The 15,781-nt window shown below is 36.8% G+C and overlaps 1 protein-coding gene across 1 annotated transcript in view; it reads left to right on the forward strand.

Moving 5' to 3' along the window:
- The first annotated feature begins 11,162 nt into the window (after window positions 1-11,162).
- The window catches only part of LOC150105960 (myotrophin homolog), a 48,589-nt gene continuing 43,970 nt past the window's right edge, over window positions 11,163-15,781 (forward strand). Inside the window, exon 1 of the mRNA XM_090393724.1 lies at window positions 11,163-11,419. Coding sequence (XP_090249850.1) covers window positions 11,351-11,419 — 69 coding nt within the window. The 5' untranslated portion in view covers window positions 11,163-11,350. The remainder of the gene's footprint in view (window positions 11,420-15,781) is intronic.

Raw genomic sequence — 15,781 nt, forward strand, 5'->3', positions numbered from 1 at the left:
AATTATGACGAGTGTCACTGTTGAAAATATGAAAAGAATAATATTTTTTCAATTATCGTTACACGAAACAAATGCACTTTGATCTAACGCCGATATGGCCCTTCAGAACACACACAATTTGCAGACAAAAAAATTCTAGTTATGGTGGTGGAGGTGGGCGGTAGATGGCGTTGCTTGAGATAATTCGTAGTAGAGGTTCGGGGTAGTGGTTGCGACAGTTGTATCAGTTGAAGCAGTTGTAGGTGTCCTCCCGCGATGAGTCTTCAGACTCCTTGGAGGTGTCAGGAATAATAATAATAATAATAATAATAATAATAATAATAATAATAATTTTTTTATTGTTCTTTCAAATATTTACATATGTACAATGAACATCTATTCAGTATTTTTTTTTATTGTTCTTTCAAATATTTACATATGTACAATGAACATCTATTCAGTATTTTTTTTATTGTTCTTTCAAATATTTACATATGTACAATGAACATCTATTCAGTATATTATTTTACAAGGTTCAGCACTTTGTGCTACATATAATGAGATTTAAATAGTAATGCTGATAACAGTTTTTTTTTTTTTTTTAGGTAACAATCATAATAATAATTTACAATTATATTGTTCAGAGTTGCATAAGTTGTATAATATTACATGTTGTAGTTTACTATGTTTTTTTTTCCAAGTTTGAAAAGGTGTGATTATACAACAGTATTTACACATATGCAATCTAAATATTATATTTCCTTATTCTCACAAACATACAGTGTAAACTCATGATTTACATTTAAAATTTCTTTTTTTTATTACATTGCATACATTTGTTACAGTTATTATATACATTACATACATTTGATTACATATGATACATTACTTACATTTGCTTACATGCGATTTTTAAATTACGTACATTTGTTTACATATAATATATACATTACATACATTGGTTTTCATGTGATACGTACATTACATGCATTTGGTTACATATAATACATCTGGATGAGAACTAATTTTTTGCTTTCATCCTCGAAGCTTATATGTATGTAAGCTTATCTGAGGATGACACCGGTTGGTTATTATGTTTTTTTTTTTGCTGTGTTGAGAAGCTACGAAATCTGTGGTTGAGAAATGCGCGCGCGCACACACACACACACACACACACACACACACACACACACACACACACACACACACACACACACACACACACACACACACACACACACACACACACACACACACACACACACACACACACACACACACACACACACACACACACACACACACACACACACACACACAATAATAATAATAATTATTATTTTAACGGTGTCTCCATGGAGTCAAAAGACTCATCGCGGGAGACCCGACATTGACACACTAACCATTATTTACACAATACCTGTCATACCTCTGCTTAAATTCATTCACAGTTGAAGCATTCACAACCACCTCTGGCAAAGCATTCCACCCATTCACAACCCTCCAAGTAAAAAATCTAGTCCTAACACCCTTGTTACCAAAAATTTCTTCCACAATCTTTAGGAATGGCCCCTCGTTCTCTCACTTCCTGCACTGGTCATAAAAATATCATCAGTATCAATCCTGTAAAATCCCTTTAACAATTTAAATACTTCGATCATATCTCAGCTCTTACATCTATCAGCTAGTTTTTGGAGCCAACAGATCATCAATCTATCCAGATAGGGAACATCCCACAGACCTGCAACAATCTTTGTAACCGCCTCTGAATCCTCTCCACCACTTCCGCATCACCAAGAAATCCTGGCGACCAGATCTGTGCACAATAGTCCAAATGTGCACAGATCTGGTCGCCATGATTTCTTGGTGATGCGGAAGTGGTGGAGAGGATTCAGAGGCGGTTACAAAGATTGTTGCAGGTCTGTGGGATGTTCCCTATCTGGATAGATTGATGATCTGTTGGCTCCAAAAACTAGCTGATAGATGTAAGAGCTGAGATATGATCGAAGTATTTAAATTGTTAAAGGGATTTTACAGGATTGATACTGATGATATTTTTATGACCAGTGCAGGAAGTGAGAGAACGAGGGGCCATTCCTAAAGATTGTGTAAGAGTGTGGCTAACAAGGGTGTTAGGACTAGATTTTGAGCAAAATTGGGAAGAGCAGTAATCAATTCAAATGATATAAATATCTTACAGGATGACTTAAATAAGCTGATGGTATGGACTAAGGTAAACGGCTCTCAGTTCATGGCAAAGTGTAAGGTGATGCACTTCGGCAGGATGACATCGCATGCTGTTTACTATATTAATGGAACTAAACTGCAAGAAGTTGATGAGACAAGAGACTTGAGAGTTATTGTGGACAGAGAACTTAAGTTTAGAGGGCATATTGCAAAGATTGCCAAAACATCACCTCAATTTACACGGGTATAGAGGAGCAACCATGTCATTTGGTTTGATAACCTCCCTGTCCCAACTAACAAGCAGAGATAGAGAGGTCCTTATTAATGCCTTATAAAGTGGAACAATGACCTCTCTATCTCTGCTTGTTAGTTGGGACAGGGAGGTTATCAAATCAAATGACATGGTTGCTCCTCAATAGCCATGTAAATTGAGGTGATGTTTTGGCAATCTTTGCAATATGCCCTCTAAACTTAAGTTCTCTGTCCACAATAACTCTCAAGTCTCTTGTCTCATCAACTTCTTGCAGTTTAGTTCCATTAATATAGTAAACAGCATGCGATGTCATCCTGCCGAAGTGCATCACCTTACACTTTGCCATGAACTGAGAGCTGTTTACCTTAGTCCATACCATCAGCCTATTTAAGTCATCCTGTAAGATATTTATATCATTTGAATTGATTACCGCTCTTCCCAATTTTGCATCATCAGCAAACAAGTGGATATTTCCATTCAAGGTATTTCCAATATCATTGATGTACAAATTAAAATTAGAGGACCAAGCACTGAGCCCTGAGCTACACCACTAGTCACTTGCCTTTTCCTGGACTCAGCTCCTCCGTAAACCACTCTTTGATATCTGTCTACCAGCCATCCTTTAATCCAAATCACCATCTTCGGATCCATACCCATTTGCTCTAATTTACATAACAGAGTTCCATGTGGAATCCTGTCAAAAGCCTTTGCAAAGTCAAGCAGTATCACTGAGTGAGGATTTCCTTTATCGAACTCCAAGGTTACTTTATTATAGAAAGTAAGTAAATTACTTAGGCAAGAAACCATGTTGCCCCTTATAAAGTATCATATTGCTGTCCATCCAGTCCTGAATTCTAATTTTTACCAATTTCTCCAAAATCCTAACCACCACTCCAGATATATTGATTGGTCTATAATTTGCAACCGCAGTCTTAGAGCCTCCTTTGTGCAATGGACTATTTTTCCTCTTTGCACTCTATTGGCACTTTACCAATAAAGTGGAAATGAGGGTTAAATTAAACATCCTGGTTAGAGGAGTTGCTAATTCTCTTGCCCATTCTCGTAAGACATAGGCCGATATGCCATCAAACCCAATGGCAGTGTTAGCATTAAGGTTCTTTAATATATTAAGCACCTCAATTTCGTCTATCTCTAGACTCTCATCAGTCAATGGCGTATTTGACACTGCACTATCACTACCAAGATGGTACACGTTTGCGAAATTATCACTAAGCAACTCAACTAATTGATTAGCTTATGTAATTTCCCTACCATCAACACTTTTTAAAGTAATCTTTCCATGGATATTTTTCCTTTTACTAGCCACATAGCGAAAGAACTCTTGAGAGTTTCTTTTGGATTCATCGGCTAGCTTCCTCTCATTATTAGCTTTGGTTTTCCTTACCATACAGGGTATTCTCTTTGCCTGTACCTTGTATTGCTCGTTGGAACGCTCATCACCTTTTTCTTTATACGTCCTCCACAACCTTTTCTTTATCTGCAACTCCTGTTTAATAGTATTATTCATCCATTTTACTCCTACTTGATTTCTCCTTCTGACTCTGGGAATACAGTCTGATTCAGCATTCTTCAAATACTCCTTGAGAATCTCCCATGCACCATCAACATCTCTCCCCTTGAAATTCTCACGCCATAGTACAGCTGAAAGCTGACTTATCAGCTTGTCATAATCACCAGCCTTGTAATTCCACATATACCCATTCTTAATAGAATATTCAGCACATCTTACAATCTCCCAGGTCAAGACCACATGATCGCTTTCCCCACGTGGAGACATTGTAACTAAATTACTTATTGATATGTTCTCCGATGTTATGACCAGATCTAACACTCTAGAATATCTTGTCCCTTCCATCACATGCTGCCTCAGATAATTATCTCTTAGCAACTGTACAAACTCTATTTCCTTTGTTCCTTGTGACCATTCCTTCTCCCAATCTATGTCCCCAAAGTTAAAGTCCCCCATAATAATTACTTGACCTTCACTCATCGTACTAATTTGCCAATACATGCTATCTACATTCTCCCTTATTCCCCTTGGATTATAGCAACAACCAATTACATATTTTGCCTTGTTAATCTCTATCTCACACCAAACAGCCTCGAATGAACTGCCCTCTACATACCTGTCACAGTGAAGTACTTCTATCTTTTTTGTCTTTAATGCTTCGTCTATTATTAATAAAACTCCTACCCCCATTCTGTCATCTCTGTCCTGCCTGAAAATACTGTATCCATTACATTCAATCCCAATAACTATATCATTCTTAGTTAACCATGTTTTGCTAATTCCTATAATTTTTAGCCATGTTGTACTAAGTAATGACAAAAATTCTTCACACTTATTCCTAATACTTCGAGCATTAGTATACATAAACTGCAATACTCCCTTCCTCCCATAATCTCCCGTATGCGAATTAGCCCACTCCGTATACTGTTAATATTCTGCGAACAATTAATCCCAAATTCACAGCGATTGATGACCTTAGTACTATTTACAACTGACTCTATCACCTGCCACCCTAGCAATAATGATAAAGCAAAAACGAATAATGACGTCATTAGATACACTGCTGCTTGGGCAGTGTTCTTATGCATGCGCTCGTTATTTCTGTGAGATATGAAACGTTTATTATTAGCGCGTGTTCGTGGTGAACTATTTTTTTGTAAATCTTATTTTATTTTGTTAAAATAACATAATTATTTATTTATTATAGATACAAGGCTGAATTATGACGAGTGTCACCGTTGAAAATATGAAAAGAATTATATTTTTTCTATTATCGTTACACGAAACAAATGCACTGCGATCTAACACCGATATTCGTTTGCACTTGTCATTGCTATTGATACGAAACTTTTATTATTGGTGTTTGTTCGTGGTGAGGATGAAATATTTTTAATAAAGCAATTTTTAATATGTAAATGTATTTATTAATAAATTCGTTACTGATTAGGAAAAAAAAATTTTTTTTTTTTTGTATATGCAGCACCCCCACTTAAAAATTTCAATTTTCACCGGCCGCCACTGGTTGAGAGCAAACCAAATGAAACTACAGAAACTATTTCAACTTATCCCAGTGAAACACTAAACAATTTGGGACTTCAAAATAAATGTGTAGCTTTTTGGGGTGATAATTGCAATACGATGTTTAGGGGTTTTGCAAGAGGTCAAGGCAATAATGTATTTGCCAATTTGAAGAGGAAGGGTAACCAATTATTGGTCGGAGTGGGATGCCCTGCACACATCCTTAATAATTGCATCCAACATGGTACAGACCTGCTTGACATTGACCTACAAACTTTAATAGTTAAAATATATAATTACTTTTCAATATACACTGTCCATGTGGAGTCTCTCAAGGAGTTCTGTGAGTTTGTGGATATAGAATACCAACAACTTTTAAATCACAGTAAAACACGATGGCTATCTTCATACCCTGCTGTTCAAAGACTAATTCAAATGCATCCAGCTCTTAAATCATTCTTTTTATCTCAAAATAGACCACCAGCTGCAATAAAGAACTTTTTTGAAAACCCCTTTCAGTGAAATCTATCTATAACATTTGAAGTCTTTAATTGGTGTGTTCCATTCACATAATAACAGGCTAGAGAAAGAAGACAATTCCCTTATTGATGTAATGGAAATACTATCTTCATTACATGATCTTCTTCAGGAAAGGAAAAATTAACATTTCGTACCATTGAAAGCAAGGACATGTTGAAGAAAATGGAAAGTGATGGCTTCAAATCTGGGGTAAAAATGTTTTGGTGTAATGTAGAAACTCTCCATGTAGAGTATTTAAACTATTTGAACATGTGGATGCAACAGTTTAATGAATTTTCCTGTTTTGAGTGGCTAAGTCTTAAAGAACTCTCCTGGGAAAGTGTAGAAGAATGTATACACTTCTTGATGGAGCAAGGTGTAAAAGATGATGACGACAGCAAATGTTCTGACCAATTTTCCAACCTGAAGAGATTTGTTGCTTCATATGATGGAAAAGAAGTGTCATGTCAGAAAAAATGGTGTGACTACATCGAATTCTGCAAGAATGAAGAACAGTACAATGAAATTGTAAAGATCGCTCAGTTTCTGTTTGCAACTCCAGGTCACAATGTAAGTGTAGAAAGGCTCTTTTCATTAATACAAGCTCAGTGCACCAAGGAAAGAAATAGACTTACCATAGAATCTCTGAAAGGACTTGCTATATTTAAATTTAATTACAGACATTTTACATGTAAAAATATGTTCGTCTATTTGTGTCGAAACAAAGAACTGCTAAAGAAAATTAGGTCTAATGAAAAATATGCATGGGCTGCAAAGTAATGTATGTAGTGTGATAAGTCTAATTCTTTTTCATCTAGGCCTACTCTTGTTTCATAATACTTATGATGACACTTAAATTCTCATATTTTTGTTTGCTAATAAGCATACTCAACACATCTAATTAATGAAAAGCTCACAAAAGTAAAGATATCAGACATACGTATTTATTTTTGTGTTAGATGTTTGTGTCAGGAACGAGTTGGTCAGGCGATGGGGTGTCAGAATTTCGACATTTTACAATATGGTAACCCTACCTATACGAGAAAAATAGGCGTTAGCTGATATTTGATTTTTAGTTTATAATTAGAGAACCAGCTAAAATAAAAACTAAAATAAAATAAATATTTATTTATGTACAAATTATTGAGTTAGGTTTATGTCACCCTTGCTGCTGAAGAATCAGTTGGGAAACTAGATATACACTGCAGTCCATAACTTGGGAATATTGTATTCACAAATATCCTTTCCTCTTTGCATTATTTATTTCCATTATTCTTAATAACATTTCTGAAGTGAATCATCAATAGCTGGTTACTTGTTAATTTCTGTCATTAACAAGTAACCAGATCATTTATGTTTATAACTTTAAAAATCATAAATGATATGAGATGATATGGAAACTCCTGAATCATCATCATGGCTAGAAATTTTCAAATAATGTTTAAAGTATAAAACAGTTTCAGATACCTTTAAATCAACTCGCAATCTTTGTAATTACTATTTTGCCCTACACGCATTGTGTAAGAAAAAGTAGGACTTGCAGATGCAAAAATATTGACACAAAATATATAAAGAGAAAGAATTATTTAAAGTAAATAGGAAAAAATGAGGAAAATAGAAATGATTCTTTTATAATTAATACTGACAAATGTATCAGTCTAAACATTGTCTATTACTATTACTATTAATATAAGGTGATTCCATGGAGTCAAATGACTCATCGTGGGAGACTAACATAGACATACTAATCATTATTCACACAATACATGTCATACTTCTCCTTAAAATCATTCACAGACGAAGCATTCGCATCCACCTCTGGCAATGTATTCCACCCATTTACAACCCTACAAGCAAAAAATCTAGTTCTAACACCCTTGTTAACTCTTACACAATCTCCAGGGATGTCCCCCCTCGTTCTCTCCCTTCCTGCACTGGTCTTAAAAAGTTATCAGTATCAATCCTATAAAACCTTTTGAATAATTTATATGCCTCCATCATACCTCCTCTCCTACGTCTATCAACTAGTTTTTGAAGTCCACATACCTTCAATCTATCGTCGTAGGAAACATCCCACATGCCTGCAACAATTTTCGTAACCCGTCTCTGAATCCTCTTCACCATTTCCTCATCACCAAGAAATCCAGGTGACCAGATCTGTGCACAATAGTCCAAATGAGGTCTTATTAATACCTTATAAAGTGGGACAGTCATTTTCTTATCCTTGCTTGTCAGTGTGTTCTTCAATAACCATGTAATTTGGTGTGAAGTTTTGGCAATCCTTGCAATATACCCTCGAAACATAAATTATCTGTCCACAATAACTCCCAAGTCCCTAGCCTCATCAATCTCTTGCAGTTCAGTTCCATTAATATAGTAAACAGCATGTGATCTCATTCTTCAGAAGTGCATCACCTTACACTTGGCCACTTTAAACCGGCAGCCGTTTAGTTTAGCCCAAACCGTCAGCCAATTGAAGTTATGTTGCAGGATATTCACATCATCTGAAATGACTGTCGCTGTTCCCAGTTTTGCATCATCAGCAAACAAGTGAATGTTTTTTTCGAAGTATTCCCAATATCATTGATGTACAAATTAAATAATAGAGGATCAAGCACTAAGCCCTGAGGCACACCACTAGTCACCTGTTTTCTATTGGTCTCCATCATAAACCACTCTTTGATATCTATCCACTGGCGACTACATGTTCGTCAATTTTCTCTAGAAATTATTCTAAATGTCTTTAACTTGCATCCAGTCCAATCGTCAATATTCCAAGCAACAGAATCAATGATGCTTGTAAAATAAAACTTGCTTGTATTACATTCGAGTAAAGTACGTATTTATTATCCACAAAATTTTTTCCATGACTAGAAATCTGATTCGTACATTTCTGATTCATTTAAGTCTGCTAATGCGTTTTATTCCACACAAGCAGTAAACAAAATTTTTTCTAACCTTTTCCTTTTGTAAAACTGAGAGGAAGTCAATATCGTCCGTTAGCCAATCAGAAACAGCCGGTTCAAGACTAGCACTAATTTTTAAATGGCATCTAGTGGAGAGAGAGGCAGACATGTCCGCCATCTCTTGATTCCTAACCCTAACGCAATATACTATAATAATTATCTGAAATAGCATAATTAGTGATCATGGTCGAATTTCTTGATTGGATATTTTCTTCCTCCCGAGAGAAATAACCTCTTGGACATGCTACAAATCTACCAACTCAGAACCAATCAAAGAATGGTTTAGGAAAACTTCCTGTTGTGGGGACCTAGAATCGAGTTTACAACGTTCTTCCTCTTTGCAGCTTAGCATTCCCGCATCAGCGCGCTTAGCCTAGCAGTTATGTGCTTTGCAACCATATGCCTGGGAAAGGATTGTCCTGGGTTCGATTCGCGTCGCCGACGTGAGGAGCTTAAGAATCTTTCTCAGACATGGTCAAGTTAGCTGGTCATGGGCGTGGACAGCAGGATTTTTCTCCCCAGTTTATCTGGAGTTTTTCTTCCTGCAAGCAGGCAAACCGGCCCCGTGAATACACGCAGCTACAGCTATAGAATATACTGAAAGGTATAGGGCTAGTCACCTTATCCTCGAACTGGTACGACTTATAGGGGCTTAAAGCTCTGTAACAGGCCAGCAGGCCTAACACGTAGAAGGCCATTTCTACAGATCTACACAGGCCTGATTCATAATATTCACAAATGATTTCATATTATTCACTTGATCCACAGGTTCAAAAATAAAATTCAGTTTTTTTGTGAAATATAATTTTATTTCTTGAATATTGAATGAGAGATTATTCTTCACCTTTATTTCCCTATCATCATCATCAGTGACTTTTAACAGGCACTTAAGCGCCCGTAGCTTTTCAAGCATCCTTGGATTTCCTAACCGTAATACGAGGATAAGGCGGTTATAGTATGCCCACACTTTGTAGAGCTTGGCTTGGTGCCATGAATAGTCGATTCATGCTGAAGGGCAGAAAGAAATGAAGGATGTACGAACTGGTCGCCAACATGCAAAATCACAGCCTTTATAGATAAAATTTTCCAACTGTTATACAAGCAAAATAGTTACCACTTTAAAAACTACAATGATCATAAAAGAGAAGTTATCATAAGAAGTTACACATGTAATAATAGGCATCCCAGAAGACGGATTGATTACCCTATTATCGGAATGGATTCTCCTTTTTGTGACATGCGCAGAAGTGTCGAAGGCTCTCGAATCTGTTGGTGTACAATATCCCTATGCCTCTAAGTATCATTGTCTGTAAATTGTGTATGTTCTACTGGCCGGTTTTCCCGTTCTGGGGAACGAAAAACCCGAGTTTCTGGGTGAAAAAACCCCTTACCCGAATGAGACCAGCTAACTCACCTTTCGTCGAAAGAGACCAGATAAAGGTTCCTCACTTCACTGACGGGAATCGAACCAAAGGGCTTCGTCTATCTGTTTCATTTCCTATACAAAGTATATTTTTTGCTTCTAAATTAAATTTTACATAAAATCAATTTACAAAATAAAAATAATAAGTCTGCCAATGTCTTTTAAACACTATAGAGAGTAGCCTATGACGTTTCAGCTCTATCTAACTGTTGGAGACTGATGGGAAGTTCATTCTCCACCAGTGGTAATCAGAGATAGTTGACCTAAGATTATCCATAATTATAAACCCGACCAATGAAAAGAAGCAGACAAGAAAAAAGTAGTATGTTACTGCCTGCAATAACGTGTGTTCTACGGTCCATTTTCTTGAAGTGACGGGATGAAAAACCAAATTTTCGAAAGGATAAAAAAACGCTTGCTTGTGCTCGACTACCTCGAAAAGTGTCTAAGAAAGAGTTAGAAAAATTCCTCTAGTTGGCAATTTAATTTGAATTGACATCGGCTTTTTTCTCGCATATCATGTTTGGTAACTTCCAAATTGGAGAAGCTACTTAAGAAGAAGAAGATTGATATTTCCAAATTTTGAGAAGCTAAAAAATAACGCAAAAGAATCTTTTGCGTTATTTTGTTGAACGTTGACATCCTGTAAAGAAACCGAAACAATTAACAGTAATTTGTTCCAAGATAGGAGATTTTCATCTGTTCTGCTTCTGTCACAACAATATTTTTGTCATTAGAGGTCAGTAGCGGGCTAACGTTTGATAATCTGTCAGCGATACGGTTGGTTGAAGCACGCTTGTTTCGATAGTTGGCTGTCTGATTTCCGCTTGAGGGCGGTGGTTATTTGAAACGCTGTCAACCAAGTTTAATTTTAATGCTGAGCAGCGGACTTTAATTTAATCATCTTGCTGTTGGTTTTGTGAAGCCCTTATATTTTTTAAAAATCATTGACCCGACTATTTCCAAGGCAAAACATGAGTGATTTTTTGTGGAGTTTGAAAAACGGTGATCTTGACCAAGTTAAAGAGCATATTGAAAGTAAGGTAGGGTTAACGAACAAATGTTCGTATATGTTTTTTTTTTTTTTTTTTTTAATAGAGTTAGGTATTTTTAATTTCCAAATGATAACTTGAATTGAGGATCGAGCCCCAACGTTGGGTTATAATATATATGTTGTAGCAAGTTTAAGAACTGATTAATTTTGCAAACAAGTCTGACTACATATTCTTTCAAAACTTTTTCGTGGAACTTCAGAAATCATTGAGGCAATTTCAAAGATTTCCATTTTGAACGATTTATAAAGAGCTAGCCTATAATTCAGGATGGTTTGCTAGTCACCATTTCATATTAAATCATTCGTGTTTTGTTTTTTCGTCCTTCATATTCGTGAACTTAGACAAGTTTTGCATAGTTTTAAATATATAGTGATATTTGGAATGTGCATTTTTGTAGAACGTTCAGTTCAACACAACCCGTGAATGGTGCGAATTTTTTTATGCTTTCTGCATATGTATTTTTTTTAGAAACTATTTTGGCTCTAGGATCATTTCCCTAAATACTCTGACCTGTTGTTCCTCCATTTTTGTTTGATTTAAAAAGTATGGTAAAATTCCCCATGTCATGCTTTTAGCATGGTATGGGAGCAGATGTTGGGTTCTGTGATGCGCCCATGATAGGTCCTTATGATCTTTGAGATTCATATTACTATTATTACAGGCAACTCCAGGGAGTCATTAGACTCATCGAGGGAGGCCCCAAATCATATTCATCACAACTATTCGACATTCATACAGTATCTATCATACCTTGCCTTAAACTCATTCACTGTCACAGCATCCACCACAGACTCAGGGAATGCATTCCACTCATTCACTACTCTAAAAGTAAAGAACCCAGCTCTAACACCTTTACTAACCACACTTTTGCCCAGTTTCCATGGATGTCCCCCAGTCCTCCCACAACCAGCCCTGTTCTCAAAAATATCTTCTGAATTAATTTTATAGAAACCCTTCAGTAATTTGAATGTCTCAATCATATCTCCCCTCCTCTGCCTATCAACCAATTTTTGCAACCCACAAATCCTCAATCTGTTCTCATAAGGTTCATTCCACAGACCTGCTATCATCTTGGTCACTCGCCTCTGGATCCTCTCCACCTCCTCCCCATCAAGAAGAAACCTAGGTGACCAAATCTGGGCACAGTAGTCGAGATGGGGTCTAATCAAGGCTCGATACAGAGGAACAATAACCTGCTTGTCAATGTATTCTTCAGCAACCAAGTGATTTGATAAGCTGATTTGGCCACTTTTGCAATGTGTCCCCTAACTTTCAATTCCTTATCCACCAACACTCCTAAATCTCGTGCCTCATCAATTTCCTGGAGCACAGTTCCACCAATGCAGTAAACTGCCGCCAATCTTTTCACCCCAAAATGCATAACCTTACATTTTGCCACATTAGATTGACATCCATTCTCCTTAGCCCAGACCTCCAATCTATCCAAATCATCCTGCAAAATTTTGACGTCATCTGCATTCACTATTGCCCTACCCAACTTCGCATCATCCACAAACAAATGAACTGTTCCTCTCAGATCCTTTCCTATATCATTAATGAACAAATTAAACAGCAGTGGTCCAAGAACAGATCCTTGTGGCACACCACTAGTCACAGGCCGTCTTGTGGACTCTACTCCTGAGTAAACCACTCTCTGATATCTCTCTGTCAACCACCCTCCTATCCATCTCACCAACCCTATGTCCATCCCCATATGCTGCAATTTACTGACTAGAATTCCATGTGGTATCCTGTCGAAGGCCTTAGCAAGGTCCAGTAGAATCACTGTAAACCCATTACCCTTATCCAGTTCAGCCGTCACTGTGTTATAATACGTGAGGAAGTTACTGAGGCATGACCTACCCTTCACAAAACCATGCTGTCCCCGATACAGTATCCCATTTTCTTCTATCCAATCTTGTATTTTCCTCTTGACAATTTTCTCTAAGACCTTGATAATGATTCCTGTTATGCTGACTGGCTGGTAATTTTCAACAGCAGCCTTGGAACCACCTTTGTGCAGTGGAACTATTTTCCCCTCTTTCCACCCCCTTGGGACTGACCCAGACCCGAGGCTCAAATTAAACAAAATGGTCAAGGGCACTGACAATTCTTTAGCTACTTCACGTACGACACGAGCTGGTATACCTCCAATCCCACAGATGTATTGACATTGAGGTTCTGTAATAGACTAGTTACCTCTACTTCATTCATCACAATTCCAGTATAAGCTGTTGGTTCTTCCATTCCTGCAAAGTCACCACCTGGATGATATATTATTGCAAAGTGCTCGCTCAGTAATTCCACAATATCGACTGATTCGGTTACCTCCCTACCCTCAGCATTTTTTAAGATCATTCTACCATGAGCATTTTTCCTTTTACTTGCAACATATTGAAAAAACTGTTTGGGATTCTCTTTAGCCTGCATGGCCAATTTTCTTTCGTAATTTGCTTTTGCTTTTCTTACCACCTTTGTTACCATCCTGGCCTGAGCTTTATACTGTTCCTGCGCCTGATGGTCACCTTTCTCCTTAAATTCCCTCCACAATTGTTTCTTTTTTTGCAGCTCAAGCTTAATAGTGTTATTTATCCATTTAACCCCTACTTGATTTATTATTCGGACTCTTGGTATACAGTCAACTATTGCCTCCTACAAACAGTTCTTAACCACCTCCCATGCACTATCAACATCCAGCCCTTGCAGTTTTACATGCCATGGCACTGAGCCAAGCACACACCTAAGCTTCTCATACTTACCAGCCCAGTAATTCCACATGTACCCTGTCTTAATTGTAAATTCCACTCCTTTAGCCACCTCCCAAGTCATGACCTTATGGTCACTCTCACCAATTGGTGGCAACATGGCCATGTTCATTACAGCCACATTCTCAGTTGCAATTACAAGGTCCAGCACTCTCTGCCCCCTGGTATTTTCCACTACATGTTGCCATAGATAGTTGTCCCTTAATAACTGCATAAAATCCAATTCCTTCCTCCCATGGGCCCTCTCCTCTTTCCAGTCAATGTTACCATAATTGAAATCACCCATAATAATTACCCTCCTTCCACTCATTTCTTCTCATATAATTCATCATTCATATAATTATTCTGTTTACAATCATGATGTTGCTTATCAAAACGCGCAAATTATATCATTGGAACAAATTCATTCTGAATTTTGCTGCATTGTCAGTTCATAAGACATCTTTTATGCTTATGTCATTCACTTATTCACATTTGGACAGGTGTAATGGAAAGATTAAGAAAGTTCATGCAAACACTCTTGATATTTCTATGGCATTTTGTATAAAAACTTAAGTGCATGCTGTTCGGTGGCTTCTGTCCCTTGAAGTTTGTTGATCTCTGCCATTCTAACTGCTTTTTACATGTGTTGTGTACAGATTTTATCTGTAGTGACTTGTACCAAATGCTAGAATACATTAAAGCATTGGTCTTTTGCCTGTTGATTTTCTTTTTGTATTATTAGTTATCTTTCATTGCTACAAATCTAATTTCTAATTGTAAGATTATGCTGCATTCTTGTTTGTTTAGCAAATCATTTATCATATAACTTTGTGACATCAGTTTCCCTGAAGTCACAAAATCCAAATGTAATGGAAAAGTAATCTAAACAATACTTCAACTACTCATGGCAGTTCTGTGGGCCATGGCTTGGATATTACTACTAATTTAAATATAAAACAGTTATTTATCTGCTGTCTTGTATTGTTAATGGCAGAATTGTGTGATAGAAAGATTTGCATTCCAATTGGAAATTAGTTGCTTTAGTCTTGCTTGACAGAAAAATAAACATTCTTCACAATGTTGAATGAATTTGAAATCCAGGCCCGTCTATCCAAATGATTCACAGGTATCCAGTCCTGCATGATTGGTTCCACAGATTGGTTTGGTACTTGGACATCATCAGGAATTTATATAAGATATCTTTGACTGTGCTCTATTATGGCATTTGTTCTTGTTGATAATGAGTGTTTAGTGTTTGTTCTGCATGCCCTCAGGGCATGTATATATATTTAGCATCCTATGTTGGTCTGGATTTGTTTATTTTGACACATTTCCCAGACTTGTTGCATTCTAGTAACCATATTTGTAGAGGTTAGAACTAATATCATGGCTGATTTGATGATTAGAAATTTATTTTTCTAAAGTAAGATTTGACCTACTTGGCTGAATGAATAATATTGCAGATCTCTATCTATCAAGTGATTGGTTTGAATCCTGCTGTATGTTTCTGCAAGTTTTATGTGGTAGATGATTTTCATCACTCAGTAAGAGACCACCATCCTGTTTATTGGAGCCATAAGTGGCTTATAAAAGTACCATCTTA

This window comes from Typopeltis vanoorti, chromosome 6, assembly GCF_054136105.1.
Source record: "Typopeltis vanoorti isolate ZY-2024b chromosome 6, IOZ_Tvanoo_1.0, whole genome shotgun sequence".
Classification (NCBI taxonomy): domain Eukaryota; kingdom Metazoa; phylum Arthropoda; class Arachnida; order Uropygi; family Thelyphonidae; genus Typopeltis; species Typopeltis vanoorti.